General features: G+C 38.2%; 1 protein-coding gene across 1 annotated transcript in view; it reads left to right on the plus strand.

The window, feature by feature from the left end:
* LOC136839215 (discoidin domain-containing receptor tyrosine kinase B-like) overlaps positions 1-18,660 on the plus strand; it is a 336,084-nt gene that overhangs the window by 108,152 nt on the left and 209,272 nt on the right. The window contains 1 exon segment of the mRNA XM_067104952.1: positions 11,538-11,775. Within this exon segment, the coding sequence (XP_066961053.1) occupies positions 11,538-11,775 (238 nt within the window).

The following is an 18,660-nucleotide window of genomic DNA, read 5'->3' on the forward strand; positions in this document are numbered from 1 at the left end:
TTTTTTTTTTTTTTTTTTATAAAATTACCATCTCGCAATTAACGTGATAAGAGGCAGCCAAGCAATAAACACGGCTAGCATTACCCCGGAAAGACTCGCCGTATCAAGTTTTGTTTTCAGAACGTCGCGATAGCTACTCCATTAGCTTATCTCGCTCAAACATTTGGAGATCACTTACAGCCACCCATCTCATGATTTAAGCGAACGTCATTCTCGTTTCGTCGCTAATGTTGTATTTTTGCCGTCGTTAATTGAAGTGTCATTCAAGGAGGAGGTCGAGATAGTGCCAGTGTAAAAAGATTACATGAGCTACAGAAATGGATCAGGGCTGTTAGACAATTTTTAGTACTTTGAGTTACATCATTTCTCTCTCTCTCTCTCTCTCTCTCTCTCTCTCTCTCTCTCTCTCTCTGAAGCACAAATCAGGTTACCTGTCACTCCATTCGTGATATATTAATTCTCTCTCTCTCTCTCTCTCTCTCTCTCTCTCTCTCTCTCTCTCTCTCTCTCTCTCTCTCTCTCTCTGGGAAGCACTATCAGGCTAATTCTCTCTCCATTCGATGAATAACATTATTCTTCTCTCTCTCTCTCTCTCTCTCTCTCTCTCTCTCTCTCTCTCTCTCTCTCTCTCTCTCTCTCGGGCATCGTAGCTTGGGTGGTAGCGCGCGTCTAGATCACAACTGGACGGCACACATTCGAATCCCTTACCGGACGGGGAGGGACGAATGGTCCTGTTTCCAAAAATTCCGTGTGGCTTTTGATCTGTACAGTGAATTATGTACTTAGTTGTTAGACGACTATTTCGGGTCTCGGCTAGAGAGAGAGAGAGAGAGAAACACTAGAAGAGGTGCATTCATTGTCCTATCAAAAATGTATCCAATTACAATGTGGGGACCTCGACGAGGTACTACTCACCCCACAGGGGTGAAACCATTCATGAGATAGTAATTGGATATTCCTCTCTGGAAAACCATGAGAATTTTGACGTCAGTTTTGAATATCACAATCAAAATAAAACAAGTAAAAAATGCGCCGAAGTTTCTTCGGCACGATCGAGTTTTCGTACAGCGTATAATGCTGTATGAAACTCTCAGCTACGACCGGGGAGCGCTCAGACTGGGTTGTTCCCCAGATGCGGTCCAGGGAAGGAGCGTCGGCGACGCCTCCGGCATTGGACTCAGCGGTGCCAGACGCACGATCATGGCCAAATTTAACCTTAAATAAAATAAAAACTACTGAGCGTAGATGGCTGCAATTTGGTATCTTTGATGATTGGAGGGTGGATGATCAACATACCAATTTGCAGCCCTCTGGCCTCAGTAGTTTTTAAGATCTGAGGGCGGACAGAAAAAGTGCGGACGGACAGACAGTAGTTTTCTTTTACAGAAAACTAAAAGTCTGAGAAAGTTTCCTTCTTTATTTCACTACAGGTTTTCTCGACCGCCTGTTTTTAAGCGTAATTTATTCATTTTCAAAGAATGTCCTTCCTTTTTTTCTGACTCGAATTTTCCTCAGGGTGTCGTCTCTATCTTATTTTTTGTTTTGTATTTTTTTTTAATTGTCCTGTCTTTGAATTTCCGTGACCAAGATCTAACACTGTGAATTTTTGAGTGCCAGAAATGATCAGTCATTCCTTTTGATAAATTTTTTGTATGTCATCTATATTTTTTTTTTCATCTAGCGTTCCTAAGTTTTTGTAAAGGGTTTAGAAATAGTTGTTAGCCACAAATAATATTTAAGCTGCCATTTTACTTTTATATTGTATTTTCATTAAGATTTTATAAATAATCCAATTCTTGGGAGCTGAATGAATACTTATTTATGTGTATAAATGGTGTGTATGATGTTATTTTGGTGATATAAGTTAGGTCTTTTATAAAAAAAAATAAAACATTGAAACATGACCATAGCAGGTGCGATGCTAGATGTATTCGCGAAATCAATCAGTCAAGGCAATATTCTGTCGATAGAACCTTTGTAGGCATTTCACTCTACCTATTTATTATTTCTTATCTTTTCTTTACAGTTCATTTATATCAGCCCCCTCTCTCTCTCTCTCTCTCTCTCTCTCTCTCTCTCTCTCTCTCTCTCTCTCTCTCTCTCTCTCTCTGCTTCTTCCCATACTTAATAAATGCCACTGTTTCTCTCTTAGCAGGATGAATTCTATTTCCACATAATTTCGTTCCTTTTGTGTTTGTGTGAGAGAGAGAGAGAGAGAGAGAGAGAAACGTTGATTTTTACTTAAACTCTTTCGATGTACAGCTTGTAGTTACATATCTACATTATAAACCTAGATCATTTCTTTGCGTATACGCAGTAAAATACTGGACCTTTATATATATCCACTGATGGGTACGAAAGTCCATTTCCTTTTTTATATTCTTAGTTGAGATTAGTTTTCAGACATTTTGTGAAGAATTCGCAGCTGACGTCTCTTTAGACAAAGACTTTTTGAAAGTTAGAGCCATAAAATTTCACACTAAATTTCATGGGTCAGGAGGCTATTTTAACCCCTCTGAGAGAGACATTCCTCTCTCTCTCTCTCTCTCTCTCTCTCTCTCTCTCTCTCTCTCTCTCGTTGCTGCCAATAATATTTCAGTAATTCTTTATGGTATGTTTATTGTTTTCTCCTGGTATCAGTGGTCGTTTATATTCCTCTCTCTCTCTCTCTCTCTCTCTCTCTCTCTCTCTCTCTCTCTCTCTCTCTCTCTCTCTCTCTCTCTCTCTGTGAAGCACAATTCAGGCTGTCTGTCTCTCCATTCGATAAATAATATTAAATAAATAATCTCTCTCTCTCTCTCTCTCTCTCTCTCTCTCTCTCTCTCTCTCTCTCTCTCTCTCTCAGTGTGTGTGTGTGTGTGTGTGTGAAGCACAAATTAGGTTACCTGTGTCTCCAGTCGCTAAATAATATTAAATTTCTCTCTCTCTCTCTCTCTCTCTCTCTCTCTCTCTCTCGTCCGAATTCAGGCCACCCGTGCCTTGCTCGCATGCTTCATGTATCCTACTCCATATTTCAGAGTCCTTTCCCTCACCCCTTCCACGGCCGTATCCCAGTCGACCTCCTGAATTTTCAACAGGAATTCCAGTTTTCCCTTCGAAGGACAGGCCCTCCGAGTGGAGCGGGAGATTCCAGGTTTCCCAAGGCGGGCTGGAGATTCCAGGTATCCCAAGGCGGGCAGGAGATTCCAGGTTTCCCAAGGCGGGCAGGAGATTCCAGGTTTTCCAAGGCGGACGGGAGACTCCAGGTTTTCCGAGGCAGGCAGGAGATTCCAGGTTTTCCAAGGCGGATGGGAGATTCCAGGTTTTCCAAGGCGAATGGGAGATTCCAGGTTTTCCAAAGCGGGCGGAAGAGTCCAGGTTTTCCAAGACGGATGGGAGATTCCAGGTTTTCCAAGACGGATGGGAGATTCCAGGTTTTCCAAGGCGAATGGGAGATTCCAGGTTTTCCAAGGCGGGCGGGAGATTCTAGGTTTTCCAAGGCGGGCGGGAGAGTCCAGGTTTTCCAAGACGGATGGGAGATTTCAGGTTTTCCAAGGCGGGCGGGAGAGTCCAGGTTTTCCAAGACGGATGGGAGATTCCAGGTTTTCCAAGGCGGACTGGAGATTTCAGGTTTTCCGAGGCAGGCGGGAGATTTCAGGTTTTCAAGGCGGACTGGAGATTCCAGGTTTTCCGAGGCAGGCGGGAGATTCCAGGTTTTCCAAGGTGGTGGAGAGATTCCAGGTTTTCCAAGGCGGGTGAGAGATTCCAGATTTTCCAAGGCGGGCAGGAGATTCTAGGTTTTTCAAGGCGGGTGGGAGATTCCAGGTTTTCCAAGACGGGCGGGAGACTCCAGGTTTTCCAAGGCGGGTGGGAGATTCCAGGTTTTCCAAGGCAGGCGGGAGATTCCAGGTTTTCCAAGGTGGGTGGGAGATTCCAGGTTTTCCAAGGTGGGCGGGAGATTCCATGTTTTCCAAGGCGGGCGGGAGATTCCATGTTTTCCAAGGCGGGCGGGAGATTCCAGGTTTTCCAAGGCGGACGGCAGATTCCATGTTTTCCAAGGCGGACGGGAGATTCCATGTTTTCCAAGGCGGGCGGGAGATTCCAGGTTTTCCAAGGCGGACGGCAGATTCCATGTTTTCCAAGGCGGACGGGAGATTCCAGGTTTTCCAAGGAGGGCGGGGGATGCCAGGTTTTCCAAGGAGTGCGGAAGATTCCAGATTTTCCAAGGCGAGTCCGAGATTCCAGGTCTCCTAGGCGAGTGTGAGGTTCCAGGTTCCACAGGCAGGCGGGAGATTCCAGGTCTCCGTTAGCGCCGTCTTTCAACCCCCTTCCAGAAACGGTTAAATGTGCATTAGGAATCTGAGTTTGATGACGGAGACGTTCTTTGTGCTGGGCTCCTTCTGTGGGACGCAGTGTTTCTGTGTGTGTGTGTGTGTGTGTGTGGGTGTGTGTGTGTGTCTGTCAGTCACGCACTCAAGAAACGATTAGAATGTGACAAGGGTCCTCTGATTAACACACGTCTGGAATGGGAGGTCGTATTCTCAGGAATAAAAATGGATTTCTCGTTAGGGAAGGAATTAACGACTTGAAAGTCTTACTTTCCTCCACCCTCTCCTAATAATTGTTTCATAGTGCAACTGCAAAAGGTTTTCCTTCCTGTTACACCTTTCAAACCCTTTTACTCTCAGTTTCCCTTTCAGCGTTGAATGACCTTATCATAGATCCCAGCGCTTGGCCTCTGGCCTAAATTTTATATTCCATTCTTTTGGTGTCAAGTTCGTAAAAGATCGGATGTCGTTATGTTAGTAGATATTTGTCAGTAAAACTGGTTCCAAGATAGCATTGTAATTAATACTCGTAAACCAGCTCATATGAAACACGTGACTTGTACCTCATAACATGACATAGAGATAAGGAATGAGGTAATTCTGTTCCCCTTCATTAGTAAAACTCAGCGGACGTGATTTGTGAAAACCCCGCGGGGGAAAAAAAGCAGGTGAAAACGGAATCAGTTTTGACAGTTATTCAAAATGCCATTAGTGAGCAGTGCCCGGTTGTGTCAACATACTAATGATTCTCATTTGCATAACACGAGCCGTTTGTTGTTGGTGGAAAGGCTCGGTTTTATCACCCGGTTTTGAACGTTAAAAAAAGAACGCGAGCGTCAGCATAGATTTTCTGTTTCATAGGTGCTTCCATACAATGACCCATGCAGGCTTCAGATAGACACACACACACACACACACACACACACACAACAGGTACGGGTAAATTTGGCTTTTGTTGCCACTTTTGTTATTTTCCGCATAACGAGCACACGAACAAACAAGTAAGAAATGCGCCGAAGTTTCTCCAGCGGAATCGAGTTTTCTGTACAGCGCATAATCAAGGCCACTGAAAATAGATCTATCTTTCGGTGGTCTCGGTATAGTGCTGTGTAAGCCGCCGCCCATGAAACTTCAACCACGGCCCGGTGGTGGCCTGGCCCATATCGTTGCCAGAAGCACGATTATGGCTAACTTTAACCTTTAATAAAAAAAAAGTGCGGACGGACAGACAAAGCCGGCACAACAGTTTTCTTTTCAGAAAACTAAAAGTTAAGGGAAGCCAAGTTATCGAAATTACAGACTTAGCATTCATGTGTTTGAAAACTAAAACGCGCGTTTGTTAAAGACATGGAGAGAGAGAGAGAATTTTAAAACTCACATGCAGGAGGAGAGTTCATCAAATGTTTCTTTGACTCATTACTGAACTTCGGAATTCCATTTCTGCTTCTGTCTTCCTCTACTACTATAAACTTCCATTGTGTAATAGGTAGGGGTGACGTCGCTTTTTACGGGACGTAGTGCCACTCTTCCTTCCATTTTTTTCTATTTTAAGATGGCCTTATGCCAGCACGGGCTCTTGATCCTAGAGCAGTCCTTAGCCTCCATCAGTCCTGGAATGGATTAAGTATTGAACACCATATTTTATCAAAATGATTGTGTATCCGTGTATTTATTTGTTTTGTGTGTATATGTACGTAACTCAAATAATCTAAGGGAAATGATCTCCACGTTTAACTTCAAGAAAATGCAAAGCAAAATATTGTGATTGATAAGTAACGTGCAGTTGCAAAGCGATTTCCGTATTGCAGTCACTTTTGCTCTTAATATGTAGATATAATTGACCATCCTTTTTCCTTTTATCTTTTCTAGTTGCCATCAAGCCTGGAACTAAAAAGAACTTGGTTGTCCCAACCTATCGGTTAAAAAGGCCATTAGTAGGTTTCCAGTCCCACCAGCCTCCGTATTTAATAGGAAAAAAATATTAAACATCTCGATCTGAAACCACTAATACGTTTCCGCTACAATGCTCTAATTAGTGGTCTGATTCCTGGCGCGAATTTTTTTTCCCCCTTTTTTTTTTTTCTTCCAACGAGACGGCCCTGCCCTGCCCTGCCCGGTCCGGCCCGGGCCAGGCCGAGGAGGAGCTTAAATAGAGCTTATGGAAGGTCGTCTTTAAACATCAAAGTACACAGAGAGGGCTTTTCCCTCCGTGTGTGCTTAGGATCTGGGGAAACGGGGTTCCTATGTCTTGTAGGTAAGACGCCTTTAAGACTTGGGAAGTTATCGCGGGAGATGAGCGCAGTCATGAAATGTGATCGTCAGATATTCCAACAGGAAGATGCGTTATCGTTAACAAGCAGTAGAGATAAATATTATTAATTATATTTTTTGAGGCAAAAATGCGTTACCGTGAATAACCAGTAGAGATAAGTATTACAAATTAGCTTTTGAGGTAAATAAGCATTATAGTGAATAACCATAGAGACAATGATAGGTAAGCATTTTCAATTAGCTTTTGAGGCAAACAGCCTTATGCATTCTTAAAGCAAGTGGTAAATATATAACGTAATCTTCAACTGGTCGAGCGCAATCATTAGATATGTAATAGGAAGATGTATTACCGTGAATAACCCTTTAGAAATAAGAATTACCGATTACCTTTTGATGTTAAACAACTTATGCATTCGTAAGGCTAGTGGTAAATGCATAAGCAATCATTAATTTATCGTGGATTAAACTCAGGTAGGATGTTAATTCAAATGAAACAATTAGGGTATCATTAAGAATTAGCGTTGCCTTTAGTGTTAGAAGGACCAAGTATACCCATGACGTAATTGATAATGCATTATCAATTATCTGTTGAGGCGAATAAACCCAAGCATTCGTAATTCAGGTGGTAAATGTATGATAAACCTTTCATTGGTTGTAGATTAAAATTAAAAATAAATAGCATGTTCAATAAAATATTTAAACTATTAGGTATTAGTAAGAAGAGTTATCTTCGGTGTTAGAAGGACTGAGTATAACTATGGCATCATTGATGATTATAAACAGAATAATGAAAGAATTTTTTTCCATACTTCTTCAAGATGGGAGCATCGTGACTTCGTTTGTGTATGGACGGGCTTTTAGCTGTTAAGAACTTACTTAAAAATTAAATATGGGATCACATATTGCACAAATCAAGTTACTAATGCTGTGATTGATTGCACATAACACCAGAGTGTCATTAGCAATTTTTGCTGAGGAATATTGTATTTTCTTGGGATTTTATTACTTTACCTACGATACCAAGAGTCTCAGTGCGAGTTTATTTTATTATTTTGGGTACTGTATTGCCTGCAGGTTGGTCACAGTGTGAAAACCTTGTCACATTCTTCCCCTTTATTCGCTAAATTAAAAATAAAAACACCATTGTTCATAGTTTTACTGAGATTAATATTTCCCACGATCTAGGTATGATAGTAAGCTTACTTCATTTCGTTGCGAAATCAGTTCAGAAATTCTGAGGTAGAAATATGCAGACGCCAATTTGGCAATGTGGAAGAACGTTAAAAACCATATGAATTCCAAAATTACGTTACTGTGTTTTTTAATTGAATACACCTTTGTGATATACCAGAAATAAAATTTAATTCAACATTTTTCACGTGATAACGTAGAGCCATTTAAAAGGTTCTTATTTCATTGATATTTTTGCACATGGAGGCGGACGGACAGATAACCAAATAAGATTAAGGGAGATGTACCATAAAAAGATATTTGATAAGGAGAATGGGGTAAAAAAAAAAGCTTCCAAAGTAAATGGTACATGGATATAATTCCCACCCCCACCCCCCACCCCCACTCTCTCTCTCTCTCTCTCTCTCTCTCTCTCTCTCTCTCTCTCTCTCTCTCTCTCTCTCTCCTCCTCTGAGTTATATGAATTTTTTTCTCCTAAGCATTTATGGTACCTCGGGCAAAGTAATCGTTTAATTCTCTTGAATTAGAGTTCAGATAAATTCCTTTGACCTGGCGAGATGTTAAAGCCGGGTTTGGGGTGGGAGAGGTCACATTTTTCAAGGCTTTGTAGTAAATTTGGGTTGTTTATTTTATATATCCTGTCATTATCGCTTCCAACAGGAATTCCTTTGATAACATTCTTTGTGGTATTTATTTGCCTTCGTTATTGCTGCCAACAGGAATTCTGTTGATAATATTTTGTGTGGTATTGTTTTTGGTAGCACTTGCAACAGGAATTCCATAGATAAAATATGCTTTGTGGTATTTATTTGCCTTACTTATTGCTGCCAACAGGAATTCCATTGATAACATTTTGTGTGGCACTGCTTTTGTTAGCACTTCCAACAGGAATTCCATAGATAACATTTCGCGTGTTATTTGTTTGCATTCGTTATCGTTCCCAACAGGAAATCCTTTGATAACATTCTTTGTGGTGTTTATTTGCCTTTGTTATCGCTGCCAACAGGAATCCCATTGATAACATTTTGTGTGGCACTGCTTTTGTTAGCACTTCCAACAGGAATTCCATAGATAACATTTCACGCGTTATTTATTTGCCTTCGTTATCGCTTCCAACAGGAATTCCATTGATAATATTTTGTGTGGTATTGCTTTTGTTAGCACTTCCAACATGAATTCCATTGATAACATTTCGCGTGGTATTTATTTGCCTTTGTTATCGCTGCCAACAGGGATTCCATTGATAATATTTTGTGGTATTACTTTTGTTAGCACTTCCAACAGGAATTCCATTGATAAAATTTTGTGTGGAATTGCTTTCGGTAGCATTTCCAACAGGAATTCCATTGATAACATATTGTGTGGTATTGTTTTTGTTATCACTTCCAACAGGAATTCCATTGATAACGTTTCGCGTGTTATTTATTTGCCTTCGTTATCTCTTCCAACAGGAATTCCGTTGATGACGTTTCGCGTGTTATTTATTTGCCTTCGTTATCTCTTCCAACAGGAATTCCGTTGATGACGTTTCGCGTGTTATTTATTTGCCTTCGTTATAACAGTTTTCCGTTGATGACGTTTTGCGTGTTATTTATTTGCCTTCGTTATCTCTTCCAACAGGAATTCCATCGATAACACATTGTGTCATTTACATTGGCCAGCCCTATGAGAGCTGAAAGTCAGCTCAGTGGTCTGATTAAACTACTTTGATAATAATAAATGATACGCGCAGACAGATGCTGGATATCCTTCCTCATCTCCGTGGGTTGTAACCTTCAACTTTCAATTATTCCTTCGTCCATTCAGTTATGGCGCGGTTCCATTATGCGAGTGATTTCGTCGAGATTTTGATTATTTTTATTTTATTTTTACCTCAGACGGGTAATGAGTATCATGTTCAACGGCTGATGCTCTGTTAACGGATTTTAACTACATTCTGTGCACGTGTATGTAAGCTTGCCTATCATATGCATAATATATATATATATATATATATATATATATATATATATATATATATATATATACATATATATATACATAGTATATATTATATATGTGTGTGTATGTGTGTATATATATATCTATATATATACATACATATATGCATCCATAAATATGTATATGTATAGTCTATATACACACAGATACATATGTTGTATAAATATACATAATTATTTTTATATATATATTTATATATATGTGTGTGTGTGTAAGCGTGTCTATCATCCCTTCACACCCAACATCTTTAAGAAAAGAAGACAAAGAGATGTGAAAGATTGCGTAATGGTTCTTTTATTCTCGTAATCGAATTATGATATCCATTATGATTTTATTATACCGGCACATTTCCGCCGTGTCGTTTTCCTCCGTCCACACCTTGAATAAAAAAAGAGAGAGAGAGAGAGAGAGAGAGAGAGAGATCGGCGAATCTCTCCCCCATCGACCCGCTGATCTAATTAGTTCTCGTGTTACAAGCGGAGGTTTTTCTACCTTTGGAAATTGCATGTACGCGCTAATTACATTTTCAGTGGCCCAGGTGAAACTCTTCTCTTGTATTTTTTTTTTTCAATTGCGCTGGAGTAGTGTTGCAAACGGCGTTCGGCCTTCTGTTCTTGCCTGCTCGCTTGCTGTGACGTCATGACACTTTTTTTTTGTTGGGCTTCGTTACGTAAATGACGAATTCTAATGTTGTGATGCTGTTGTTATGTTATAGAAGGGAGATCCCAAGAACTTGCAAAATGCTCTAAAAAAACATAGTGAGCATTTGACATAGTGTTGTTGTTATTATTATTTATTATTATTACAGATACTTATTTTCACTAACATCGTCTAATTCTCTCATGTCCGTGATTATAATTTTTCTAAGTTTTCTTGTGTATAGTATTCAGTGCTAATTTATTATTATTATTATTATTATTATTATTATTATTATTATTATTATTGTTGTTGTTGTTGTTGTTGTTGTTGTATCATCGTATAACTCTGTCATGACCCATAATAATTATGGGTCATGATAATTATGGGTCTCTCTCTCTCTCTCTCTCTCTCTCTCTCTCTCTCTCTCTCTCTCTCTCTCTCTCTCTCTCATTTTCCTTCCCAACCCTCTCCTGTTTCCTTCTTCCCTTTCGTATTATTATTATTATTATTATTATTATTATTATTATTATTATTATTATTATTATTATTATTATTCAGAAGACGAAATTAATTTATTTACATTGATCAAGCCTACAGGGGACCATTGACTTGAAATTCAAACTTCCAAGGAATATTATGGTGTTCATTTGAAAGAAATTACGGAAGATAATACGAAATACAGGGAGAAGAGAACAGTTATTAGAAAAAGAGATAAATTAATAAATGAACAGTTAAAAATGCAAGTAGATTATTAAAAGTACAAGGAGAATTACTTCAGGGTTGCAGCGTATTGCATCTTCGCTTGAACTTTTGGGGTTCTAATTGCACAACATCTTCAGGGAGACTGCTCTACAATCCAATTGGTTAAATAGCAACGGGACCTACAGCTTATTGTGGAATCCGAACCACATTATAGCGAGAAATAAATTTTTATCTCTAGAAATAAATTCCTCTTATTCTTCATTGGCTGGTCGGAGATTCGAACGCGGGGCCAGCAGAGTGCTAGCTGAGAGCGGAACCCACCCGCTCAATGAGGAACTCCTTAGTTATAAAGTTAACCCAATTTTACCGCAGTAATGATTCTCATTAAGAAATCTCAAAACCTCTCTTTTTTTTTATTTTCGGCAGGTTGGGCGAGGAAGGCGGTGGGGGCGCCTGGTGCCCCAGGTCCACCGTGGACATCCACCAGGGAGAGTGGCTGGAGGTGGACCTGGGGAGGCCTCGTCTCGTGACGGGCGTCGCCACCCAGGGACGTCACGCCAATGGCCAGGGCGTGGAGTACACGCCCGCCTATACCCTCAGCTACTGGCGTCCCGGGATGAACGCCTTCGCCTACTATGCTGCCCATCCTGACGCAGGCAACAAAGTGAGTACAGAATCTGAAGATGCAGTCTTTTCTCTCTCTCTCTCTCTCTCTCTCTCTCTCTCTCTCTCTCTCTCTCTCTCTCTGCGTTTGTTCTCTTTTATCTTAGGTCTCTAAATTTAGGTTTCTAAATTTCTGTGCTTGGGATGGGTACTGTCTCTCTCTCTCTCTCTCTCTCTCTCTCTCTCTCTCTCTCTCTCTCTCTCTCTCTCTCTCTCTCTAAGTTACTGCTCTTTGATTTAAGTTTCCAGTTGACGTCTCTCTGTGCCCAATATTGTAGCAGGGAACAGTGTTACAAAAGCCGAACTTGTAACATAATGTTTATAATTTGTTAGTTCTTTTATATACAGGATTATAATTTAAACTAAAAGGTTTTTAAACTTTCCTGAAATCGTATCGTGGTGTTTACAAGTAAAACAGCAAGATTCTTATCAGACTTCTTTCTCATTTAACGTTTTGGACAAAGACATAAGTAGCCTACTTGTTCGTAAGACATGTATTTGTTTGTTCATTGAAAAAGAGGGCGCTCTCCTCTTATTGTTATCCAGTGCAATTGTTTGTGTCACAAACAAACGGTTTACACAGAGCGAGACCAAAGGCATAATGAATGAGGGTGTGTGTGTGTGCGTGTGCGCGCGTCGCTGTTGTCTTTAGGCCTACGTGAAAATTATCGCAGATTTATTCCCCGTAACTTTCGAAATGAAATTTCAAGCCTTGCTGCGGCGGCATGTTCCCACACCCAAGAGAAGACGCTGTGTTGTTGTCATAAATAAAAAGATATGAAACTTTCATGCATACGTTACCACTTGGTTTTTTAATTTTGGAAGGAGAAGAAAAAGGGGTCGGTACCTTAGGCCTACTTTCGTAATCTTGGGAGGGCCAGATGGTCCGAATGAAAAATTCATGGAAATTCATATTTCACTTGGGCGTGAAAGATTCGACCTCGTTAATATTATTTTAAGCGGTGACAAACGCGTTAAGAATGTTAGGTAGATTATGAAAGAATCTGTCAACTTTATTATTATTATTATTATATTATTGTTGTTGTTGTTGTAATAGACGTGTTAAGAATGTCAAGCAGATTATAAAAAAATCTATCAAATTTTATTATTATTATTATTATTATGAAACTAAATTATTAATAACGATGATAATAATGTGTTAATGCCAACTGACTGTACCATCAGTGGTGGGAAACTGTCGCGATAATGTTCGTAATTGATAGCTGTTTTCACTGACCTAAAAATACTTATTTTTTTTATAAGATTAACTCATGAAATATTTTTACGTCCCCAGAAACTAAAATTATGAATATTCATATTTTTTTTCCACGTCAGGAATGCTTTATTTTACTCTTCTTTTTCATGCATGAAGTTCTTTTTGAACTGTCATTATCAGATATTTGATATTAATGGAAGCATCTAATATTAATTTGCTTACGTAATCATTTATCAATATTCTTATCATGCATTGCTCTAATTTACATGCACGTATGTAGGTGTTAAAACGTCGGTGTCTCTATGTAAACGTATTAAGGTATACATAAATATGTAAGTTAGATGGATTATATATATATATATACATACATACATACATACATACATATATACATACATACATACATATATATACTGTATGTAAATAAAGACAAAATCCACGAAGGAAAGAGAAACAATGAAGTGCTGAAAGGCGTCTCGACTTGTCGTCCTTTACTTAGCAGACCTAAGTAAAGGACGAAAAGTCGAAAGGTCTCACAGCACTCCTTTGTTTCTCTTTCCTTCGTGGATTTTGTCTTTATTTATATGTTCATCACGTTCCATATTTTCGTGATTCAGTTATACATACAGTATACTAAATTATATATGTATTTCTACCATATACGTATATATACATATATTATGTATTTATCTATATATTTATATGTATATATAATTATACAAATAATATATATATACATTTATGTTATATATATATATATATATATATATATATATATATATATATATATATATATATATATATATATATATATATATATATATAAAACAGGAGATCAGCGCCTGCCCTATGAGCCTCGCAGAGGCCCAAGATAGATAGATAGATAATAGATAGATAGATTGATAGGCGTAATTTGGAAAATTGCTGTCTTCTACATATTGCGCTTTCTCTCCTTTCTCGGGCACATATGAATGAATCTCGATGAATCAGAAATCTTCTCCCTGCTTAGGCTTCCCCGCGTAGGAAGCTCGCCTTTAATGTGTACCATTCTGAGTCAGTTTCTCAGCCAATAAATTATTTAGATTTTAATATACAAGCGTTTTAAGATGTGCTTGCATGTTTTTTTTTCCGTTCAAGCACGTGGGAAGAGAGAGAGAGAGAGAGAGAGAGAGAGAGGCTGGGGGAATGACACAGTGATGGCATTGAGGCTATTGTTTCAAAATGCTCTAAATTATGGTCAATGAAAAAATTGTAATGGTATTTAATAAATGTGTACAAGAATAAATTGATTTTACAGTAGGTAATGCTGTCCAAGAACAGCTCTCTCTCTCTCTCTCTCTCTCTCTCTCTCTCTCTCTCTCTCTCTCTCTCTCTCTCTCTCTTTAACTAACATTTACTTTCTTAGTTTTAATTAATTATATTTAATTCTCCGGCAATAGACAGTAGGCTTGCAACGTCACCCCCTGGTAAAAACCTATATTAAGGAACATGCAGCCGAGTATTAGAATCAAATGCGACAGGCAATGGATCACAATGAGGCCTTAAAAATATGTAAAAAATTATTTTGTGGAGTGTAGTCAAATGTATTTTGTTACTTTTCATACGTCAGAATCATGGAATGTATTTTTTTTTTTATAAATAAATATTTTTCCCGTAAAATGTATCGCCATTTTCTGTGCTTTCATTTTGGAAGTAAACATGATGGATTGTTAATATTATTCAGTGAATGTTTGTGATGTGTAAAACAGCCTTTTACAAATCGTTTTAGCATGAAGTTAAAGTGCAGGGTTCAGACTTCAACGCCCTGTAAAAACAACTTCCCATGTAAGTAAATGGAGCTTTAAAAGCAATATCTCTCTCTCTCTCTCTCTCTCTCTCTCTCTCTCTCTCTCTCTCTCTCTCTCTCTCTCTCTCTCATATGAAAATGGAGCTTTAAAAGCAGTATCTCTCTCTCTCTCTCTCTCTCTCTCTCTCTCTCTCTCTCTCTCTCTCTCTCTCTCACATATGAAAATGGAGCTTTAAAAGCAGTATCTCTCTCTCTCTCTATATCTGGAGCTTTAAAAGCTCTCTCTCTCTCTCTCTCTCTCTGAAAATGGAGCTTTAAAAGCAGGATCTCTCTCTCTCTCGTTCTCTCTCTCTCTCATATGAAAATGGAGCTTTAAAAGCAGTCTCTCTCTCTCTCTCTCTCTCTCTCTCTCTCTCTCTCTCTCTCTCTCTCTCTCTCTCTCTCTCTCTCTCATATGAAAATGGAGCTTTAAAAGCAGTATCTCTCTCTCTCTCTCTCTCTCTCTCTCTCTCTCTGAAAATGGAGCTTTAAAAGCAGTATCTCTCTCTCTCTCTCTCTCTCTCTCTCTCTCTCTCTCTCTCTCTCTCTCTCTCATATGAAAATGGAGCTTTAAAAGCAGTATCTCTCTCTCTCCATATATGAAAATGGAGCTTTAAAAGCAGTATCTCTCTCTCTCTCTCTCTCTCTCTCTCTCTCTCTCTCTCTCTCTCTCTCTCTCTCTCTCTCTCTCTCTCATATGAAAATGGAGCTTTAAAAGCAGTATCTCTCTCCATATATGAAAATGGAGCTTTAAAAGCAGTATCTCTCTCTCTCTCTCTCTCTCTCTCTCATATGAAAATGGAGCTTTAAAAGCAGTATCTCTCTCCATATATGAAAATGGAGCTTTAAAAGCAGTATCTCTCTCTCTCTCTCTCTCTCTCTCTCTCTCTCTCTATATATATATATATATATATATATATATATATATATATATATATATATATATATATATATATATATATATGAAAATAAAGCTTTAAAAGCAATATCTCTCTCTCTCTCTCATATGTGAAAATGGAGCTTCAAAAGCAGTCTCTCTCTCTCTCTCTCTCTCTCTCTCTCTCTCTCTCTCTCTCTCTCTCTCTCTCTCTCTCTCTCTCTCTCTCTCTCATGCATACATACAGGCTTTAACCGTAAAAGAATACATTCCTTTTATATCATGTTGCCAACTTTACGAGTGGAGGGAAAAAGGAAGTATTTGTGTATAAAAATTGAAAAAATTGTATTTTTAAAGATTTGTCTGTTATTGTGTACAGCTTTTTCATTTCACTTTGACGCTTCCTCGTGAACCAGAATATAAAGGAATTATATACTAATACATAGACACAAAAAACACACACAACTGCGCGCGCACACACACACATATATATATAGATATAATATACTGTATATATCTATATATCTATCTATATATATGTTATATATATACAGTATATATAATGTTTAACGCAAGAGACAGTGAAAATACAGTTTCTCTTTTCGATATAAGATAATTGTTTACATCACAAACAAAACACTTTGTCGGTTTTTTAACGGTTAAAAGACCTAAAGTTGTTTATGCAATAGAATTTATATACAAATATGCATATGTATATGCAACTGAGTATATTGTAACCATAGTTGTCAACATCTGGACAGCTTCATTGTATGTACACGTATACTTTTCTTTTCGCTTGGGTAGGCTTAACAGAATTTTCCAATGCACTCTTTAAAAAAAAATTAATTAAAATCTCCCTGTGGCCAGCCAGCCCTTTGCCAAAAAGGGCATGACGTGGGAATGCATTTCCCCCTGTGTATGCTTTTCATCCTGTTGGTATTTAGACCGGCAAAACCGAATTGCAATTGGAATTAACTTATCGCTCAGCCATTTGATGGGACTTCTGATTGAATACTGGCCCTCCCATCGTTTATGGTTGTAGGGAAAGGTAGGTTTATTCCTTCCTTTTCTGGAACTGGAATATAGAATTTTGGCCAAAGACCAAGCAGTGGGACCTGTGAGGTCATTCAGCGCTGAAAGGGAAATTGACAGTAAGAAGGTTTGAAAGGTGTAACAGGAGGAAAATTTCGCATTTGCGCTGTGAAACGATTGTTAGAGAGAGTGGAAAGTAAGATGGAGGGAAGAGAATATGACCGGAGATACGGTAAAAGGAATGAAAGAGGTTGCAGCTAGGGACCTGAGGGACGCTGCAAAGAACCTGTAATGCACCACGTGAAGTACACTGACGGCACTACCTCCCTAAGGGGACTCTTTCCTTTTCTGAAATGATTGTCGTTTGCTATTTCTGTTGAGGAAAAGATACGTTGTAGGAAAAGGTACGTTTATCATTTCCTTTTGGAAATTAACGTATTTTTTTTATTTCTGTTGAAGAACATATATATTTATTCTTTCATATTCTAAAATTAGTGTTGGTTATTCCTGGAAGTACGTCTCCCCAAGGAATAATAAACTCGGTAGTGATGAAGCTGTGGCTTGTGCGACTCTGAATCTTCATGAAAAGAGAAGATTTGTGCGGATCTGAAAGACTGATTCATTATTATCGTCATCATCATCATCATCTTACTGCCCTGCCCTTCTGACATTTTGTTTCATTTGTTCTCTTGACTCTTGCCCCTCAGTCCTTCGTGATTTATTATTCTTTAGTAATTTTTCTTATATATATATATCTTCTTCTTCTTCTTCTATTTTAATATGTTTTATTCCCATTTTTGTATGGGTAAATATGTATACATATTTGAAGGACTTTTTGATTTGTTTGGTATGACGTGTATATCTATCTGGCTGCCCTACATACATACATAGACCCCGGTATATACTTCGTACATATATATGTATATCTTTGTTTTATACGCGCGGGTATGTATTTGGATGTGTGTTTGTTATATTTTTAGACATAAGTTGTAATGTACTTTGTTTTGATGTGTGTATTTAGTCTGTAACATCCATTTGCATTTTAAAATCATTAAAATATAATACTTGCAATTGATGAGACTAAAAACCTGCATCTTTCGGTATAAAATAAGTTTAAATATATTGTTAAGGTTTAGCTGGCCTTATATCACCAAAAACTCCCCTGCTCATAGAGCAAATATATTACTCACGAGATGCTGAAAACTGGATTTAAATGATGCTTTCGTAATAAGCTGATTGATGATGAATCAGGTTTGTCAAAATAGTCATCTCGAAGGCGTCTCTTTTTAAAAGACTTTGGTTGGTGTTTTCAAATTCTGCAGTATATATATCGGTGTTCATACATGCTAAATGATGCATATTTGAAGAGATATTTTGTATATTTTGTTTATACTGTTATAATGTATTTGGATAGTGATTGTATATTCTAGACATAAGCAATCTCTCTACTCTAAGAGATGAATAACTCATCTCTCTTTTAAAATCAAGATTTTTATATAAAACTTGATTGATGAGACTAAAACCTGCATCTTTCTCAAGAAATAAGTTTTAATATAGTATTTACATGGAATAATAGTATGACGGACTCATGCTCTCAAGATTTTTTATTATCACGAGATGGAAAATATTTTGATGATGCTCTCTCTAAGCTTCAGTTGAAACGATGAACTTTTTCGTCAAAACTCTTGCTGCATCAGTTTTAAAAGAATTGTTGGTGTTTTCAAATTTGATTTTCAAGCGTGTTCAGTTGCTAAATGATGCATATTTGAAGAGAGATTTTGGCCAGGTTTTACTGTTATAATGCGTATAGTGATTGTAGGATTCTCTCTCTCTCTCTCTCTATCTCTCTCTCTCTCTCTCTCTCAAGATTTTTTATATGTAATGATAGTATGATGTCTCCCTCTCTCTCTCAAGATATTTTTTATAGTATCACATG

This window comes from Macrobrachium rosenbergii, chromosome 6, assembly GCF_040412425.1.
Source record: "Macrobrachium rosenbergii isolate ZJJX-2024 chromosome 6, ASM4041242v1, whole genome shotgun sequence".
In the NCBI taxonomy this organism is placed as follows: domain Eukaryota; kingdom Metazoa; phylum Arthropoda; class Malacostraca; order Decapoda; family Palaemonidae; genus Macrobrachium; species Macrobrachium rosenbergii.